General features: G+C 49.1%; 2 protein-coding genes across 2 annotated transcripts; both read left to right on the forward strand.

Annotated features, from left to right (window-relative positions):
- Positions 1–941: 941 nt before the first annotated feature.
- On the forward strand, positions 942–6158 carry SCAMP5 (secretory carrier membrane protein 5). The gene is made up of 6 exons (XM_026052440.1): positions 942–1036; positions 1289–1417; positions 2669–2825; positions 3712–3813; positions 3955–4072; positions 4181–6158. The coding sequence occupies exons 1-6, from the start codon at positions 1030–1032 to the stop codon at positions 4373–4375; spliced, it is 708 nt and encodes a 235-aa protein (XP_025908225.1). The 5' UTR covers positions 942–1029; the 3' UTR covers positions 4376–6158.
- A 327-nt stretch (positions 6159–6485) lies between these two features.
- PPCDC (phosphopantothenoylcysteine decarboxylase) lies at positions 6486–18523 on the forward strand. The gene is made up of 6 exons (XM_026052451.1): positions 6486–6541; positions 8129–8295; positions 11006–11101; positions 12210–12338; positions 13739–13907; positions 17284–18523. Exons 2-6 carry the CDS (start codon positions 8143–8145, stop codon positions 17367–17369), a joined length of 633 nt encoding a protein of 210 aa, XP_025908236.1. The 5' UTR covers positions 6486–6541; positions 8129–8142; the 3' UTR covers positions 17370–18523.
- The last annotated feature ends 1089 nt before the right edge of the window (positions 18524–19612 follow it).

Consider the following 19612-nt stretch of genomic DNA (forward strand, 5'->3'; position numbering starts at 1 on the left):
ATGAGTGTGCAAGGGGGGTCTGCATCCCCCTTATGGGGAGAATGAGTGTGCAAGGGGGGGTCTTCACCCCCCTTATGGGGAGGATGAGTGTGCAGGGGGGGTCTGCATCCCCCTTATGGAGAGGATGAATGTGCAAGGGGGGGTCTTCACCCCCCTTATGGGGAGGGTGAGTGTGCAAGGGGGGGTCTGAACCACCTTGCTGGGGTAGTGAGTGTGCACGGGAGGAGTTTGCACCACTCGTGAGGGTGTCAAGGGGGGAAAGAGGGGAGGTTTCCCCCTCCTCGCAGGCGGGTGGTAAGTGTGCAAGGATGGGGGGGTTCGCTCTGCTCCGTGGGAGGGTGCAAGCGTGCAAGGGCTGTTGCACATGTGCACACTGCCCTGTGCACACAAGGGTGCCCCTGCTCATATCCCAGCCCGGCACACGTGGAGCTGCCAAATGGTGCCAAAGAGGAGCTGGGATCCCCGTGGAGGTGAAGGATTACGGATATAGGTCAAGCAAGCCAGAGCACCCGACTAAGCCTGCCCCATACTGCAGGATCTTCCCCTTAATCTTCCAGCACTTTAATTAGCACCTGGGCTCCAGGCCCCGCTCGCCCAGGCTGATCCCGCGGCGGTCCAGGAGCCAGCAGCAATCCCGCACCTGCAAATACCAGCTCACGGAGATAAAGTGAGCCGCTGTCCTTGAGTTATTTTGAAGCGGCGGAGGCAGGAGGAGGCTGTCTTCCCAGAGTTTTGCAAGGGCAGCGCAGGCAGTTGGGATTTGCCACGTGCCGCTCACTCTGGAGCTTGGGAAGGGCTGGAGCTGCAACAGGAAGCCAGCTGTGCGCCCTCCTGCCTGCCGTTATCCCAGAGAGCGCCCGTATTCCTCCCCTGCAGCAGCTTTTCCTCTGCACTCATCCGGCGCCACTCCAGAGCTAGCTTTGTGCTCACTCCCTTCACTGTCTTTCTCTTGTTTTCCTCCAGCTTTGGCGGAGATCGGAACTGTTTCCCTGTGCTTTCCTGCTGGAGCAAGAGGCTGAGAGCACCAACATGGCAGGTACGAGGGCCTCTGCTCTTCCTTGGCTTACAGAAAGGCTCTGTGGTGCTTGTCCTCGGCAGCATTATGGATGTCTGAGCAGGATCCGTCCGGCTACATGGACACAATTAGGATGGCAGGGGAGAATCCTCCCTTTCTATTTAAAACCTGGCAACTTGGGAAGTTAAAGAAGATGAACAAGGGAGACTCCACATTTGTCACTGGTTCTGTGCAGCCGTTGGTGCTGATGGATTTTTCTTGTTGTTTTTGCAGAAAAAGTGAACAACTTCCCTCCCCTCCCGAAGTTCATCCCRCTGAAGCCATGTTTCTACCAGGACTTTGACGCGGAAATCCCACCGCAGCACCGCACCATGGCCAAGCGGCTTTACTACCTCTGGATGCGTGAGTCGCTGCAGCCACTTCTKGGCGGGTTTCTGGCTCGGGCAAGACCTGGGAGCATTGGGATTTCCTTTGCCTCTGGCATGGATTTATGCTGGATCTGTGTGTCCTGCTCCTTTAGGTCCAAGGCTGCAATGGTGCCATACAGGCATCCCAGAGCTTGCAGTTCTTCCTGGAGCCGGGTCTTGCCGTCCCTCTTGCATGCTTGCGTGGTGTGCCGTGCTCCGCGCTCACAGAGCCATCCCGGTACCTGACTCGATAAGCCAGCCAGGATTGCTCTTCCTTATGGGTTTATCCCCAGGGCAGGGAGTCCCCATCCACAGCCCCTTGCACTGGGGAGGGCGGCAGGACAGGGGGACCCGTGTGGCTTTGCCCCAGCTCCTACATAGGGAATCTCAGGTAAGCAATGCACCATCCACGCTTAGTGAAGCTAAGTCCCTTTATCAGACATTTTCTTTGGAATTTGGAAGCATGTAGCCCCGCAGAGACGGCCCTTCCTATCAGTGACTGCTGCTCCAGGTGGAAATTACTGAGCTGGCACGGCAGAGACAGGCGCCGGCACTTCCTCCATGCTTGGCACAGCACCCGGCTCTCCCTGGCTGCCTTTTGGGGCAAAGGTGACCCTGGAGTAACTCCCTTCCTCGTGTCAGGAGGGCTTCCAGAGATTTTCCTTTATGGGAGAAGGAAAAACACACCCAAGCCTCAGAGAAGGACGATTATTTTCATTGGGGTCATTAAATTCCCCTGCCACCTTGTTCTGGACACACACGGTTCAGCAGCGCTCTGCACGTGTCCCGGCTCTGAGCTGGCCACCCGCCCACTGCCTACCCACCCGTTTTGGGTGCTCCTTTGGGGCGGATTTTCACCCCTCAAAGATTCAAGACATGAATGAAAAGCCCCCTCAGTGCCGCGCAGGGGCTGCAGAGCAGCAAGTGCCCACGGGTTTCCCCGACTGAGCTCCCTTTCTTGCCCTCCAGAGCTGCAGCTGGCCGCCCGCTCCAGAGCGGCGCGGGGAGCGTTTCCTCGGAATAATGAATCATTCTTAAAAAGCAGAGGCGTCAGAACGCAGCTGAGTCCCCTCTGCTTTGTSCTGTGTGTGCCGGGCCCCGTCTCGCAGCAATAGCCCCTGTGTCGCTTGTGACACCCAAGGCGGAGGCGGGAGAGCCGGGCGGCGTCAGGGCTGCCGCGGGGTCTCTCTGCTCACACTCATGTCCTTGTGCTCCTCTGCCCGCGTGTGTGCGTGTGTGTTTGCAGTGAACAGCATCACCTTGGCGGTGAATCTCGTGGGCTGCCTCGCATGGCTCATTGGAGGCGGTGGAGCTGTTAACTTTGGACTCGCCATTCTCTGGCTCATTCTCTTTACGCCCTGCTCCTATGTCTGCTGGTTTAGACCTATTTACAAAGCTTTCAAGTAAGTGTTCACAGCTAAGCCTGGCTTTTCACGGTCTTTTCTCCCCTCTCGCAGCTGGTGCTTAGCTTGGGGCATTGCCTGTACTTTTGGGGAGTTTCTGCTCTTTCTATCCAGCCTTTTAGCTTTACTTTCTAACTGTCAAAATAAGGGTGTTTGGGGTCTCCAGGTGGCCCAGACTCCATCTGTTCGGCATAAAGACAGTTGTCTGCCCACATGTGCAGCTCATCGTGGGGTTGCAGAACTGGGAGCCGTGGGTGTATGTGGTGCACGGGAAGGGAAGTGTTCGGCTCTCTTCACCCCTCCAAGTTAACAGATAGATAGCTGCACAAAAATGAGAAACCTCTGTGTTCTGCACCAAAAAGGCAGATTTTTTTTCCCCTCCCTGAGACCTCTTTTGTGTTTTATAAGCCTCTGGGGTGTTTGTATCGATTATATATGCTGCCGAACTTGATTGCTTCTCACTGATGCGTGATATAAACTGCTGTGCCCATGGCCTTCTGTGCCATCACTCTCCCAGGAGACACTCACCCTGGCTTTGCTGCCCAGAGACAGTGACAGGGCTGCGAAGCTACCTCCCGGGGACAGCAGATGCTTAATGGTCTTCCCAGCTACCCTTCCAACACCTCGACCATCCCACATCTTCTCCTTTCCCTGTGGTTTTGTTCTGCTGTCTGCAACAAGCCGCTCTTCTCACTAACCTGTCCAAACCCTCTTCTCCCTCAACCTCGGAGGGAGAAGAAACCCACAGCCACCTGTGTGGTAAAAGGACCTGAGATGGGACTAGTGGCTAGAGCATCTGCCTTCCTTCGGAGCACAGAGCTCTCTGTCCCCGCCCCTGTCCCCCACCACCGAGGGACCTAAGAGGTGACTGAGATGTCTCTTGCAGGACAGACAGCTCCTTTAGCTTCATGGCCTTCTTCTTCACCTTCATGGCGCAGCTGGTGATCAGCATCATCCAAGCGGTGGGAATCCCTGGCTGGGGTGTCTGGTAAGGAGGTAGCTGCTCTTGTGTTGAGAGCCAGGGGAGCTTTCACTGCTGCTGGACAGTGGGGCTCAATGGGGTGTGCAGTTCTGGGGATAACTGCAGAGATTGACCGGTTCTTGATCTTGTCCCTTGATCTCCTTGCAGCGGCTGGATTGCAGCAATTTCCTTCTTTGGGACCAACGTGGGCTCGGCCGTGGTCATGCTGATCCCCACTGTCTTGTTCACTGGGATGGCGGTCTTCTCCTTCATCGCCCTCACCATGGTACGGCCGTGGCGGGGATGAGGGGACGAGGGACAGGGGCCAAAGAGCCGTGTCCACATGTCCCAGATGAACTCACGTTTTGTCCTCTCAACCCTCCAACTGTTGCAGGTGCACAAGTTTTACCGGGGCAGCGGTGGGAGCTTTAGCAAGGCCCAGGAGGAGTGGACCACGGGTGCCTGGAAGAACCCGCACGTGCAGCAGGCCGCGCAGAACGCCGCGGCGGGCGCCGCGCACGGGGCCATGATGCAGCACGAGACGCAGTACTCGGCCACCCCCAACTACACCTACTCCAACGAGATGTGAGCAGCCGGACCTTGGCCTTGGGTGCTGGAGCTTGGGCGGGGATGAGTGGAGGAAGAGGAGGAGGAAGACGGCTGAGCCGATTTGCCACARCTCCCTGGGAAAGGTGGAGCGCACCAGAACGGATGGATCTTTTCCCCTGTTCCTTGTAACGACACTTTTCTTTTTCTCTCACGGTCTTGAGCAATTTTTTTCCTCCTTCTCTTTTCATTTTGAAGAGGCGCCGAGCTGCCCCGCAGGACTCCTGCTGTGTGTGGTGATAGGTGTATATTCCTGTGTCTTCTTTCCCCTGTGAACTAGTGTATGGTGATGGTTTTGAAATTACTGTGGTGATAGGTGTATGTTAGAAGAACATCAGCCAAAAGCCCTCCCTCGTCCTCCCAAAAAAAAAAAAAGATAAAAATAGCAACCAGCACCCATCTCCCCTCTTGTGATAAGAGCAGAACTACAGATATATATGTGTATATATATATATTTTTTCCTCTCTCAGTTGGTGGTGGTGGCCAGCCATTTGCCACCTGGGGCAAACAGTCCTGGGAATTCTTCTCCTTCTTGCTTTTTAACTAGCAGGTGGCCGGCAGATTTAGTGGTGAAAAACAAACCAGTGACTTCATTGTGCTGTGGGAAGCCGAGAGGCTTCCTGGCTCAGGACCTGCCCCTTCTGTCAGGCCCACGCTCTTGTAAATGAGTAGTTGACCCTTTTGACATGGTAGAGCAGTGTTAGTGCGTGGTTGTGACCGAGAGCCACAGTGCACTGTGTTTACGTGTGTTTGCTGCAGCAAGGCATTTTTTATGTAAAACTGGCGGAGGTTCTGCATCCTGGCTCTGTGTTTTAAAGGATTTTACTTCAAAAAAGGGACTCAAATGGGCCGAATGTTTCTCGGAGGACCTGCTCTTGGGCAAGGCTCTGGCTCCAATCTTGCCACCTCATATGCAAGCACATAATACCAGTCTCACTGACTGGCTCCACAGGGTGATCAAGACTGGGCCCTGTTACCTTCAAGGCATACGCAAATTTGGGGACCTTTAGCTAAAAGATGGTGCTGGCAATAACTCCTTGTCCCATGGGACTTCCAGGAAAGTYGGTGGGACTTGGCCTTGCACCTCTGCTGGGGTTCCTTGCACATAAGGGATATGGTGGCCCAGCAGGAGCTTTGTGGGGCATCAGCCTCGTGGCCCCTGTCTCTCTTGTCACCAAGAGATGCTTGTGAGTGAAATGGGTCCCTGAGAATCATGCCGAAAAGGGGCTTATTTCCTTCATATCCTATGTGTACCAAGCGTAGTCACCTCTCGTGGGCACCACTCGAGCTGTTCAGCCGAAGGAGGTCGTCTCCTGACACGACTAAAGTGCAGCTAATGATAAAGATGCCTCTGTGCGTGTGTGTGTGCGTGTGTGTGTTAAATATATATATATATGTATAAAACGTAAAGAGAAAACTAATCCTTTGCTGAATCTATTATGTACTTAATCAGGTTTAAATATTGTGCAATTCATTTAAAGCTAGCCGAAAGCTGCCTCTGCCAAACAGTGTGCTCTGTCCTCCCGCCTGTGAGAAATGATGGATTATTGGTAATACCATTTTTTTTCCCCTGTGTTTATGCACAAAGGCCGCATGTAACACACTATAAATAACAGCCACAGCTTTGGTGTGCGGCCACCCTCTGCTGCGCGTGCGAGCGGGGCCTCCACCACGGCGAGGCGGAGGTTATAAAAATAACCCTTTTTATTTCCGTTTTCCTGGAAACCCCAATCCTGGGCTGTCAGGACTGAGCTATCTCTGTGGCCGGCTGCTGTTTCCTTTGGTAACCCAACGCTTTTCCCCCCTCGCGGTGTCACCCTGCGCTTGAGCACAATAAACTCGGTGCACGTGTGGTCACCTCAGTGTTCTGCTGGCTTGTTCTCGGGAGGGCTCTGCTGGCCGTGGGCGATGTGCTGGAGGTGTGTGGCCTCCCCCTGCCATGGCGGGTTGGGGCTGGGCCCCCTTTGAGCCCCCGGGGGGCTGCGGGAGGGCGCACATGGCGGGGGGCAGCCTCGAACCGCCCACCTCGGGTCCGCGGGGCTGGCCGGGAGGCAGCGCGCATGCGCGGCGCTACAGCGGCGGCCTGCTCTGCGCATCGGGCCCTGTGGGTGCTGAAGGCGGCGGCGGCGGTTCCGTGCTCGCTCCGGCGGTGAGTGGGACCGGACGGTGCTGCGGCCCCGGCGCGGACACCCCCGGGAGCTCCCTGGGTCGGTACGGGCGGCGCGTCCCGTAGCGGCAAAGCCCTCGCAGCCTCTGCGCGCGCTACCGTAATGGCGCGTTACCGTATTGACGCATTACCGTAATGCCGCGTTACCGTATTGACACGTTACCCTAATGGCGCGTTACCGTATTGACGCGTTACCATAATGCCGCGTTATGCCGCGTTACCGTATTGACGCGTTACCGTAATACCGCGTTACCGTATTGACGCGTTGCGCCCCCCTTTGCCGCACTGTTTACCGCTGTGTACGTCACTCGCCTTTTTTTTTTTTTTTTTTTGCTTTAAAGTAAATTATACCCTTTTGTAATTCCTCTTGCTGAATTGCAAGCATTTCTAATTGGGAAATACCCAGGATCCCTTTACTCCTTAACCAAAATGTTTCCAGAGCTGCAATTAAAAAACAATAAAATAACTAAACAGGTTTATAATTTTTTTTTCTCCTGTCAGAGTTGTGCTTCAGTAAGACAAAAGAGCTCCCTAGAATATCAGCACTTGATATGGAATCTAGCAGTTATTTTTAAAAGGCCCCTGTAAAAGAGAGCCGCTAAGACTTATTTCCCAGAATTTGTGCTAGTATGGTAGTTGAGTGAGGCGTGCATTGTGAAAAATGTGATGAGTTTAATTAGATGGAGATAAAAGCAGTGTCAGTGTCTCTTTCTTCCGCTCCTGCCCAAAACGCCTCCAATAATCACCTTCAAGCAGCAAAGACAGCCGTGAAATGGAACAAACTTTACAGAATCCCAAGGTAATGTCTCCCCCAGAAAGATATTCTTCAGTTTCTTCAGAAAGTGGATTTACTCTTTGTCAATCATGAGATTTCATTGAAGAGAAACATTCGGGTCTGTTCTGCAGGTGAGGGGTGTTTTTTATAGTAGGTGGTGCTTTCATATTTTGGAAGCAGCTCATCCGCCTTCCCTGTGCTCAGCAGGAAAGGTGTGTTTTAAATCCTGTGCCGTGTTCAAACACGTGAGATCATATTTGTTTCTAGGGCCCTTGGCTTTCCCAGAAGGAATGGGAGATCTGCTTTTGTAGTTCTAACGGTTGCTTCCCCATACGATATAGAAAAGTGYAGGCAAAAGGAAAATACATAGGAGGGCTGGACTGCGTTCATGCTGGAAAAAAAACTTGGCAAGTTGGGCTTAAATGTTTGGCATGCAAGCGAATTCCCCTGGGTCCCGCGTGGGCCAGGCTGAAGTCCGTGCCCTTGGGGCTGTGCCTGCTAGCTCGGGAGCAGGGAGCACAGATAAAGGTGCCGCAAGCGCTGGCTTAACTCCTGCACGTGCAGTCCCAGCAGACCTGATTGTACCTGAGGCGGAGCCCKGCCCACGCTTAACGAGAGGATCTCGGCATTTCTGTGGCTCAGGCAGAGCGCTCAGGACTGCCGCTGGAGTCCAGGCAGTGCTTCGGAGTAGTCGGAAAGGAAGCAAAGAAGTAACTAAATAATAAATAAATARGTTTCTCAGTGCTGTCTTACCCTGGAGTCGGAAGGGTTTGTGTCGTTCTCCATGCTTGTAGGTTTTGGTCGGACCATGGAGCCTCTGCCGCCTCCGGATGCGCAGTTTCCTTCCGAAAAGAGCTTGTCCGTGCCACAGAAGAAAATCCATGTCCTGGTGGGAGTGACTGGCAGCGTGGCTGCCCTGAAACTGCCTCTTCTCGTCTCCCAGCTGCTGGAGATCCCTGGGGTGAGTAGACCTCGTGTTGGAAGAAATGCCATGAGGTTAGAGGCAGCAGATTTCTGATTTCTGGTGGAGTTTGGTACYGTATTCTTTTCTTTAACGGAGTTTGTTGGCATAACAGAGGTGTCCAGCAGAGGCCACTGCTGACTAGAAGCAGAGAGGAAGATGTCATCAACTTCTGCTTCAGAATWAAGTCAGAGCAGGATGCAGAAGACTTTGAGAAATGCATCGTCTGTTTTGGAGCAGTAAAATGAAAGCGTGTGGGAGGGGGAAGCGTTCACTTAAATACCCTGCAAATCAATCCTGGATGCAAGTTAGTAAAACTTGCAAAACTTGCTGACACTTTGTATGCCGCATTCCCAAATCCGTAGCTGGTCAGGGATCCCTCTCCCTTGAGGAGTCTCGTCGGGATGCATTCCTGCACCGGGGAAGATCCTGGTGTGCATCCCGCTGTCGTGCAAGGAGAGCTCCCCGCGACCTGGAGCTGTCCCTCTCCTGAACCACGTTGTCTCACCAGCCCGAGAGTCACAACCCTCGTTCCTTACGGATTCTGCACAAAAGGCGTGTTGGCAGCTGGAGTAATTGATCAGCCCTAAGCTCCTGTCTCCTCGCAAGTCTGCCTTTTCCCTCTACACGTGGGAACTGCATCTTCCTTTAATCCTGCTTCCCGGCTCTTCCAGCCTCAAGACATGTCAAGTTCTTCACRTACACTCTTGGATTTTTTCTTTTCTTGGTGCCTGGATCAAGAAAAATCCTGGATCCTGGATTTTTTTTCTTTTTTTTTGAAGTTGTGAGGAAGAAGGTAAATGAACTACTCTGTAGGAATCTAGATCGAACCCATTCCTTCTCTGTGAATATTTCATTCATAATTAGAAACTGAAAAAAAAAAAAAAAAGGTCCTAAATCCCATGTGAAGGCTCATGGATGCAGGGACATCAGTTGCAGGTGTTGTGGCCACTGGTTTTAGGTTTTCATTGCATTAGAAGTGAAAGTCGGGTATCCAGTCAGTGCAGGACTTTCCTGTGATAAATGTGCTTCCTTCTGATGTGGTTTCAAGGCCTGATTCTAGAGCCTGCTGAAGTCAGTGTAACTTTTCCATTGAGTTTGGTAAATCCTGCACAAACCCGTTGCATTAATTCCTTCATGGGCACAATAAAACATCCTAACATTACTGGAAGCAGAACAGTAGAGTGAATTTTTTTTTTTGAAATTTTTGAAGGGTTTTTTATTTTTTTGATCCCCCAGGAGATGTGATCAGAGGTTTGAATTTGGAGTTATTAGTTTAATTTGGTATCTCTGCTAAAGTGATTCCCAGTGAACAACTTGGTGTTGTGAATTTTGCACTCATTTAACTTCAGCATCTCCTTGAAGCTGGTGGTAGAGCCTTAATGCCTTCCACTTAAACTCTCTGGTGATCTAGGAAGTTAAAACTGTATCAAATTGTGGTGGTGGTTGTTGTTTTTCCAGTTTTCTATCTGTTGTTGTGGGAGACAAAACATGCTCTATTATCAGTACTACTGGGTAATTCTCATGACCTATGAACTTACTCTATCTTTCTGATGCCTAATATTTTTGAAGATCTGGCAGGAAAATAATTTAAAAAAAAAAAAAAGGATTGGCAGATTATCATTTAGTTGCAAAGAAAGAAAACAACAAACCTTTCTCTGGGCGAAACCCGTTGTTCTTGAAGCTTCAAGACATCATCTAGATTTCTAGACTTTAAATTCCATAACACGCAGTTTTGCTGCACTTCTGCTAGATTGTGTCTGCTTCAGCCTATAGGTGCAGTTTTATTTAGGAGCTAGTCAGTCCCTTCGGGAGCAGCTGTTACAGAAGTGGGGTCTGGGTTTAAAGATTTTGCTGTCAAAACTGGGAAAAAAGTATGGGGAAAAATCATGTGTACCCTTTCCTCAAGTGACATAGCTGTGACAGCAGAGACCAGCAAAAATGCCCAGAAACAAGGAGGCAATTTTGCAAAAAAATAACGTTTGCTCTGGAGAACTGYCTTAAGAGCACTCTTAACTAGTCTAAACTGTCTCTAATAAAGGAGTTTGAGGGTGGCTAGACTGACTGTACTATATAAGCAGAGATATATCCACAGGCAAACAGAGGGTGTGCCGGATAAATAGAGAAACTGTGTAGGCTAAAGTGATCTTAAGAATACTGATTTCATTCCAACATAGGGACCTGAAGGACTTGCTCGGTACGAGGGAGCCGGGAGCGCACCCCACCACGGAGAACTTTATTTGCAGGGAACATTTAACCACCTCRTTGGAGCTTCTGGGACAGCGGAGAGCAGAGCTGGCAGCGTTGCTGATGTTGTCAGTTGGCTCCAGCAGCTTTCTGCAGAGTCAAGCTAATATACAAGTAATGCTCATGTGCTGTGAACAGGAGCTTCTTGCTGGAAAGAGCTGGGATTACAATTCTGACATCCAGGCAGGGTCCTTGGAAAAAGAGTAGGACTTCYAGAAGAGTCAAAGAACCAAGCATGTGGTGCCAAATATTAGTGGTGGAAATGGAATGAATGTTCATAAGCAGCTCCCATGGCTTGACTTTTCAGCTAGGACAAGTGCAGTTACACACTGTGCATAGCAGGAGGAGGTCCTCTGAGAATCCGCACAACTCTCAAAGTCTTTACTGCCCAAGCGCTCCTCTTCCACCCAACTTTAGAAGGTTATCCTTGAGTTGTAACTCTTGGTCTTTCTTTTTTGATTAGCTTGAGGTGAAGGTGATCACTACTGAGAGAGCAAAGCATTTCTACAACACCCAGGAGATTCCTGTCACCCTCTACAGCGATGATGATGAATGGCAGGTGGGTTGTTCTTCCTTTGGGTATGTCAAGGACTCTTCTGCTGCACTCAGCAGTCACATGTTTTATGATTCAAGTAGTTTCGTCATGCACTGATGCTTTCTGCTTCCAGCAATGGCCAAATAGCCATGCTTCAGAAGAAAAGTAGCCTCCTTGGAGGATTCACTTAGAAACTTGTTCAGATGATGAACAGCAAATAGAAATGTCCCTTCGAGCTCCTTTCCATGGGACCCTTTTTATTATTTATTGGTTTATTTTTCATCCTGGGCCAGGGTTTGCATCTGTGGCATATGCTTTGCAATGTGGCTCTCAAAGAACATGTTTCCAGCGCTCTTCCACAGTGGAGAAGCCCCACGTTGCCTGTGAGGTCTGTTGGCCAAGCTGGGAAGGGGACACGAAGCCATTGTAACTGACCATTCTGACRCAGTGGCAGGCGGGATGTCCTGCCAGCGTAGGTTTTTGAGATAACTTCGTTTTGAAAATAAAGCTACAAACCTTTCTTTCTGAGGAGAAAGGAAAAAAAAAAAAAGTGGAGTTGCTGGGAAAGGTTTCAGGGAGCACCAGCCTTCCGGATGCTGCCTTTTTGTTGTGGCTTCCAGTGACTCAAAGAAGGAACAGTGTGTGGCCGTGACACACCTCTTGCTGACCTGTGGTTGTGTGTGGCCCGTGGGGACTGAACATCTAATGCTGCTTGCCACTTCTCTCRACGTTTTTCCAGCAAACTGCGCTCTTAAGAGAGTAGGAGAACCTCCTGGAGTAACACAGAGCTTTGGAGAAAACAGCAGCACTTCTTTAGAGTCAGGAGAGCAAGGAAGAGCCCATTTTGTTAAGTCTAGTYGATCCTTGAGAAAGCCAAAGGGATTTTTCCCTACTGTGCTCATGAGGGTTMACTTTGCTATTGTGTGTAGATGGCTCAGGAGCATGTGTCCTAACTGTGAATTACTTGTACAGTTAGAGATCTAAATCTCATTTAGAGCAAGTGGAAGGCCTCAAAGTACATAATTCCTTCCCCTTAAGTCTACCTGCTGGTGACATATTTGGGAAAGATAAGGTGCAAGTTATTCCCAGGGCGCGTTGGTAACCTGTAGTATCTACGTGGTCTCATACCCAGCTGTGGAAAGGCCGATCGGACCCAGTCCTGCACATTGAGCTCCGGCGCTGGGCTCACCTCATGCTGGTGGCCCCTCTCGACGCCAACACACTGGCCAAGCTGGCGAATGGCATCTGTGACAACCTGCTGGTGAGTGTCTGGAGCTCCCACTGAGAGCCTTGCTTTTCCTGCTGCTTCTCATGGTTAATATTGCTCCCGTTTGACCTTATCCCTGTCTTGTGAACGCGTGCACACACACACAAACACACACACACTTGCACATGAGTTCCTCTGCATTTTTCTCAGATGTGATACAGAATGACACCTGTGAGATCAGATAAAATTGTTTACTTCCTGCTGCTTTACCTCTTTCCTCACCTAACAGCATAGCATAGCAACTCAAAYATGTGCACACTTATTTACCTTCCATTTTCAGCTATAGTTCTGTTTGGTTTTGCTTTTTTTTGCTTTTTCAGGCATGTTTTCTGGTATTGAAGGTGGCTCTGGCAAAAAGACTGATCATAAAATGCATTAAAAGAGTACGCTTGTATCTGTTTAGTGACATGTGGCTTCAAAAATCCTGCTGGTCTTTTTGGAGAGCCTTGTGGGGAGCTGAGCTAAACCTTGAGAAAGGAAAACAAGTGTCGGAGGTGCTGGTTTGTTGGCAAGTCGGAACAGATTCTAAGAGACTTTCCCTCTTCTGGGAAAGGTTCAAATGACAGGGCATAGAAAAGGATGGGCAGGGTATTGTCAGTGCCCTCAAGTACTGTGTTAACTGAGCAGAGATTCACTGGTGTGAACTGTGGTCGCTTGGGAACCTCCCTTTGCAGGACAGAGACCCTGCTAGGGCTAGGCAAGCTGCTGCACGTTGCACTGTTCAGGAACAAGTGGCCTTTCTCTTGTAACGGAGATGAAGCCATGGTAGGTTTTYTGAAGCTCCGTATCATGGAAGAGTTACATATGATCCTCTGTAGCACACAGGACCTGATGGATGGTATGTCCTCTACCAGCATCTTCTGTCACGGGCCAAATGTGTTCCTGCTCTCCTCACTTTGTATGTTGGAAGCAACAGTGCTTCCTCAGTGAGGAGTGCTGGATTCAGTTGGCATATTGCTTAGAGAATCCCTTGCCAGCTCCTCCTGTTTAGCTTTACTCCTCCTGTTTTAGCTCTGAAGTGCTGCCTGGGGATTTTGCTGCCGCTGATATGATCTGTGGCCACCCTGCAGCTCCTCTTCTGCTCCTCCATGGGCTGTCAGTGTGTTCACTGGGGCTGCTTGCTTGGCTCCTGGGCAGCATAGGATGGGATCTCTCCTTCTTGTAGCTTCCCTCATCCTTCTTTTCTGCCAGATAAGAGCATGGCTGGGATGTCACACAAATTAGTAGCAGCCCTTGGGTCTATTCGTGGTTTAGCACAGCTGCACGGACAGAAGGATGGTTTTGGCCCTCTAGTGATGCTGAGCCTAGGAAAGGACTGCTATGCAGCAAGGAGATGAGGAGGAATGAGGAAAGCAGCCGCTTTGCAGTGCTGAAACTCTTGGCTTCTTTTGCAGACCTGTGTAATCCGTGCTTGGGATCTGAGCAAGCCGCTGCTTTTCTGCCCGGCTATGAACACAGCCATGTGGGAGCATCCGCTCACAGCTCAGCACGTGGAGCAGCTCAAGGGCTTTGGCTACACCGAGGTCCCCTGCGTGGTGAAGAAGCTGGTGTGYGGAGATGAAGGTCAGTCATTTTGCATGGCTTCTGACAGCTTTTCTGGACCAGCGCTCCCATTGCAGGAAAGGAACGTGCCTTTTCTTGCCCTGTGCTCTTCAGAATGTCGGACTGCGGGAAAAAAGATGCTAAAACTGCATTGCCCAGCTGTATACAAAAAAAAAATGAAGCTTTGCCCCGGTGTCAGTTGGTTTCTGTTATATTTGTTTGTTAATTATTTATTTTTATGACGATCCAAGCCAGCCTTTCAAATGAGACATTAGATTGGCCATATATTCRAAAGAAATACTCATTCGAGAAAAGAGGAGACTGAGAAGAAGGCAGGCTTTGTGGGGAGCGTATCAGCCCAGGGTTTGGATATTCCTGCCCTCCACTCCCATGGTGACTGGAGACCGTCTTCATCATGCTCCAAGCTCCTCATCACTAATGCAGGGGTAATATCTTACCCTCAGAGCCTGCAGTAAGGTTAARTGCTTGCAGATGTGGCTGAGGGTGTAGCTGGACCTGCATTTAATATTTGTTGCTGTTTGTTACCCTGGTTACTTCTCAGCTAAACCAGCTCCCGAGTCTAGGTTTGGTTTGGGGTTTTGTCATCTGACTTCTCAGTGAAGTGAAAGAGAAGGGAGTAGGGAAAGCTGTCACCCTGTTTCGAATGGCTTGACCTTGCAACTTYGTGCACTGCTGTTAAAATGGTCTCGGTTGTGTTTTGGGAGCTGCCTTGAAGTTATTTTGACTTTTTAGAGTCTTTTGGAAGGATTTTCACAGAAGCAAATTAAGATGAACGGATTCCCTTTTTTTATTCAGACAAACGTATTTCATACAAAGTCCGTAAAATGTCCCAGCTATAATAGCAACYGTGTTGTTATCTGCACAATAAAATATATATACATATATATTCACTTGACAATTCCAACTGGCGGTATTTTAATCACTCTGCTGACTAGTTCAATAAACAGTCTGCAGTGAAGTGCTCTTCCTGGTTAAATTAGTGTACTTCATGATTATATTCAAGGGCTGATTTCCATAGTTTCTGTATTCTTGGGCAGAGGCAATGCATCTAGAGAGTGTATTTTGAAGCTGAAGACTAAGAAATATTTGCAGTTGGGTAAGTGTAGTCAAGTAAGCAGGCATTAGTTAAAATGCCAYGGACAATTCTGCTTCCACTGAGGTTTTAGTCCTCATTCCATCGAATTTCTTGCATACTTTTATTAAAGCTAAGCGAAAATGCCCAAAAGAGGTTATTTCAAAAGAGGTTCTTTCTCACTTGTGTTTGCGAGTTGCTTCCCAACAGGATTTTCCAGCTTCCACTGCTGACATCTTCCTTACTCTCCTGCTTTTTTTTGTTCAGGCTTTGGGCTTTCACCCCAAGGCTTTATTTTCCAGACTAATTTTTGTTTCGTGTGCTTCATCTACAAAGGGGTTTGTTTGGCTTCCATCCAAGCACCAAATAACAAAGCTCAAACATCTGGTACAGGAGCGAAAAGATTCAGTTTGCACCAGTTTTGACTGTTGAGGTTGTGGTTTATGTTGCTTTAAAAGAGATTCTTCTTCCCTGCTTGTGTCACTGTTCCTACCTGAAGTGGGCCAGATCCTGACTGTCACCGAGTGTCTGGATGACAAGCTTTCCCTGATAATCCTTTTCTCCCTAAGTGAGTATTCGTAGATGTAGAGATATCCAGCAAAAGAGTTAAAACGGCTAACTCAATTGAGTTGGAAATTAAAATCAGTTTCCTTGGTGGGATAGCTGAATGTAACCTACCCGTTGCTGGCCTTGATGGTATCTGCATGCCACCATACAAGGAGACCTTTGAGAGGTTGTGTACCACACCTGGGCCTGCAGCAGTTTGCCCTTGCAAAACGCTTCCAGACTTCTGGTGTCTTCATCATCCTTGGCTGGATTTGTAGAGCCTTGCAGACAGGAGTCTCGCCTGTAGGCATGATCTGTGCTCCAGGACAGGATGCTTAGCAAGCTCTTGCTCAGCTAAACTGACAGATCTGACAGCTGTGAATTGCCAAAGGTGTTGAGGACAKAGGTCATGCAGGACAAAAGCTTGGAGAAGGTTATAGTTTTGCCCAGCTGGGAGGAATCAGTCAAGAGATTTCTGTTATTCAGAAAAACCCGACAAGTGCAGTTCCATGTAAGATCAGAAGACAGAGCTGCTTAAATCTGCCTGCTTTTTGTCTTGTGCGATGCTTCAAACCTCGAATTAAGGATCTGGATGGTCTGTAGCGGAGAATGACAGGCTTGCTCTGCAAAGAGACTTGATTCTTTTGTCCTTCCAAAATCATCATCATTCATCTCGAATGCTCACAGGTTGTAACCAGCCGTGACATCTATCCCAGACAAAACTCGGGTAGCTCTTGAAACCAGAGTGCCAAGAGAGCTTGAGTGCTCTCACTGCCCGTGGAGAGCTCCCCGCTGTTCAGAACTGCCCTTCCCCTGTCTCACCCCCGTCTTGCTGCTGTCTTTTCAAACCTGCTGCTTTAATTCCTCACCTGCACACTTGCTAACAGGTTTGTAGTGATTAGTAGACTYCATCTCTAGTATCTTCTAATGGAGCCAGAGGCTGATGGGGGAAATATCTTCCTCAGCCCCAGGCATATTAGAGGAGAGAGTGGACAGGGTTCTGTGATGGTAGTTTGGAAAAGATTGATCTCTACTTGATCAAAAATATTGATCTCTACTTGCCTTAGAATTCTGAATCCAAGTTAAAGATATTACTTGAGAGGAAAACAACAGCTTCAGYGTAGACTACATGTTCCTTTGGCAACCAACTAGTCCAAAAGGAAAAGTTTTTACGTTTTGTTTTGTCCAACACTTAGTCTTCTCCAAGAAACTACTCCCAAGATTCAAGGCAGTGCAGAGTCAGGACAGCTTTCCCTCTGATGTGAGTCTAACTACAGAGTCATTGGAATGGTATCAAATCAACAAGACTTTTGGAGCAGGCAAAAGCCWTTTAAGAAAGATATTGAGTATGTACAATGTGAGTGTGTTCCCGCTGGAGAAGGAGGAAGAAAGAGTATCTCATTACCACTTTTTTGACTGTCTTTTATACACGAGCAGTAGTGTGAGCTAAGGTGCTAGCTCTCTGCACGTCAAGGCTTCAATACAGGCGCCTCTGGAGGTGATTCAGAGCACGAGGTACTTATTAAGGTCATGAGAGTTGCCTCTTGAGGTTTTTGGCCCCTCTCCATCAAGTGTCTGGGGAGCTTCTGCTAAGACATCTAAGTCAGGATTCAGACTAAGCATGAGGCCTCATTTCRCCCTCCGCTCCTCTGGCACTGAACTGTGCCACAGAATCCATTGAGGTTCAGAGGAGGTGGCACAGAGGAAACGTCTTCGTGGCACCTGGACATTGCAGTGTACGTTTTGTCTTCCCTCTAGGTCTAGGTGCCATGGCCGAAGTGGAGACCATTGTGGAGAGTGTGAGACGGATCCTTGCGGAATGCGTCCTGCCAAGGCAGAGCTGACCACTCAGCATGTGGACTACATTAATTCCCCTCTGTGATGATCTGAAGGTGAAACCAGTGGGAAGCAGAGTGGTGATGATGTGTCCGTCAGCCAGGGGAGTGTGCTGGTTGTGCTCCAGCTGGTGCAGAACTGAAGTGCAATGCATCRTTGCAGAGTCTTCAAAACCAAAGCCGAGAGCATGTGTCTTTAGTGTGGGAAAACTTTGGTGGTATCTTACGGAGAGGGAGAAATATTCCACTAGTCATCCCCAAGTACTTCATGCACAGCCGCTTCCTAGGAGCACAACGACTTGCTGGCATGTCCTGGATCCAGCAGTTCCCCCAAGGATGGTTAGAGAGGAGGTGATGTCAAAAGTGCTGCTAATGGGGATAATACCAATCCCTTCCAGCACATCAGTATGGGGATGGTGATAGATCAGTAGTCCTCAGAGCCTGGTCCAATGAAGCTGTGTTGGCTTCAGCTTTCCAGCAGGAATCACTATCCAAAAAACGTCTTCTCTCTGGGAACTTAATAAAAGAGAAATTTTAATTCTGCTGCTAAAGAATTGCCTCTTGTAGCTGTTTGGAGGGGGTTGTGCTTAGCCGATGCTGTGTTTTGATCAGATATGGGAAAGAACATGACTGAAAGAGGCTGTCTGGTTTCTGAATTAGCCTTTGCCCTTTTGTAACTGTGGCCTGGAGGGGGTGCAGATGTCATCTGTGGGCCAAAATGACACCTGGATGCTTGTCAAGAAGCAAGCAGGCTGGGCACTGGTCATAAGGGTGGATGTTTGCAAGGCAGGGAAGGAAAACTTTTCCTCTTACTGTCCTTATCAGCTTGAACATTTACTGGCATGGAAAAAAGAAAAGGAAATCCCATGCCTGTGGGCCAGACCTGCTTCTCCTTGGAGCCATGATCCTGCCCCAGGKGAGGAGGAGAGTGAGCTGGGATTGTTGGGTACCTCATCATGGATAAGCACTGCTGCCTAGAAAGTTTATTTTTTAACCAGACCTAGTCAAAAGTAAGGATTTCAGTACAGAATGTGCATCCTGCGTATGGGGGACAACCTTCAAACTGCTGAGCACAAGGGAAGAGGTTATCTGGGTATGTTTGCTTCCCTTATCTATTCTGCATAAATAAAAGCCTCTGAACTTTCCCATTTTTGGCTCTTTCACAGAAAGATAGCTGCAGATTCAGAGCTTCTAGGGATTAAGTCAGAACGAGCCCCGGGTGAGCCAAACTTCTGACTTAGTAGCAGGAAGAAGGACTGTAGCAAAGCTGGTGGTGAGATTTGTTTTGTCTCATGGTGCTAGATGGTTCCAGGGAAATTTGGGATAAAATCTGCATAGTTTGCTTACAGCCTTAACCCGATGACAGCTGTCTATCTCTGCAAGGTTTTTCCTTCAGGCTTTTTGAAGGCAGTAGAAGAGATGTCTTTTGATTTCCATGAGTTTTGTAGTAGGCATTGGTTCTGGCACTTAGTAAGAAAAACATCTTCTGGCAGTTGCAACTGCCAGAGCTTGGTAGCAAGACCTTGTGGGTTCTCCTGGCTCTGCTATGAATGTCCCACCTAGCTCGAACTGTTCCTAATCTTTTCCTAGACTAAATATGACTTCAAGGTTCAGTAGATCAAAACCTCGTGTCTGTGCAATATGAGCACTGATACATTAACCTATTTTAYTAGTTTGAGCTTGCTTCAAAAGCTTCCATGGGCATTGGAGACTTCTTCCATCATCACAGGGTAGGATAAAGCAGGTGCTGCGGGGTGAGAGCTCAGATATTCAAACAGAAATGGGATAATGTGCCCAATTTTAGATCCAGAATTTATGTTGGCTCACCTGAGAGCACGCAGATTGGGCACTTACCCTCCTAGCCCCAAGCTTGGTTAGCTGAGCTGTAAAAGGGGGGAGCTGATAAGCCATTCAGGCTCCTCCCAGGGCTCAAGTTAATGTCATGCGAAGTATTTGCAGATCCTCGAGTAAAAGGAGTTAATTCTTTGTGCTGCAAATGTTAGAGCAGATCCTCCAGCAATAGAGATGAATGTATGCGCTCAAGTGGAGCCTGGGGCAATGACAAGTGGCACTTTGTTTTCTAGGCAATTGCCCCTGGTGTTGCATACACAAAATGCTCCCCTGCAAGGGACATCTCTCCTGGAGCTTCTCATCTGTGCTGCAAAAAAAGCAGATGCTAATTGTGTTGCTAAGTGTTCTGCTGCATAATTGCTGTAATTTCTAATTGGAGGCAGGTCATGATATCATCACAC

Source organism: Nothoprocta perdicaria, unplaced genomic scaffold (assembly GCF_003342845.1).
Source record: "Nothoprocta perdicaria isolate Ctin4 unplaced genomic scaffold, notPer1 scaffold_113, whole genome shotgun sequence".
Classification (NCBI taxonomy): domain Eukaryota; kingdom Metazoa; phylum Chordata; class Aves; order Tinamiformes; family Tinamidae; genus Nothoprocta; species Nothoprocta perdicaria.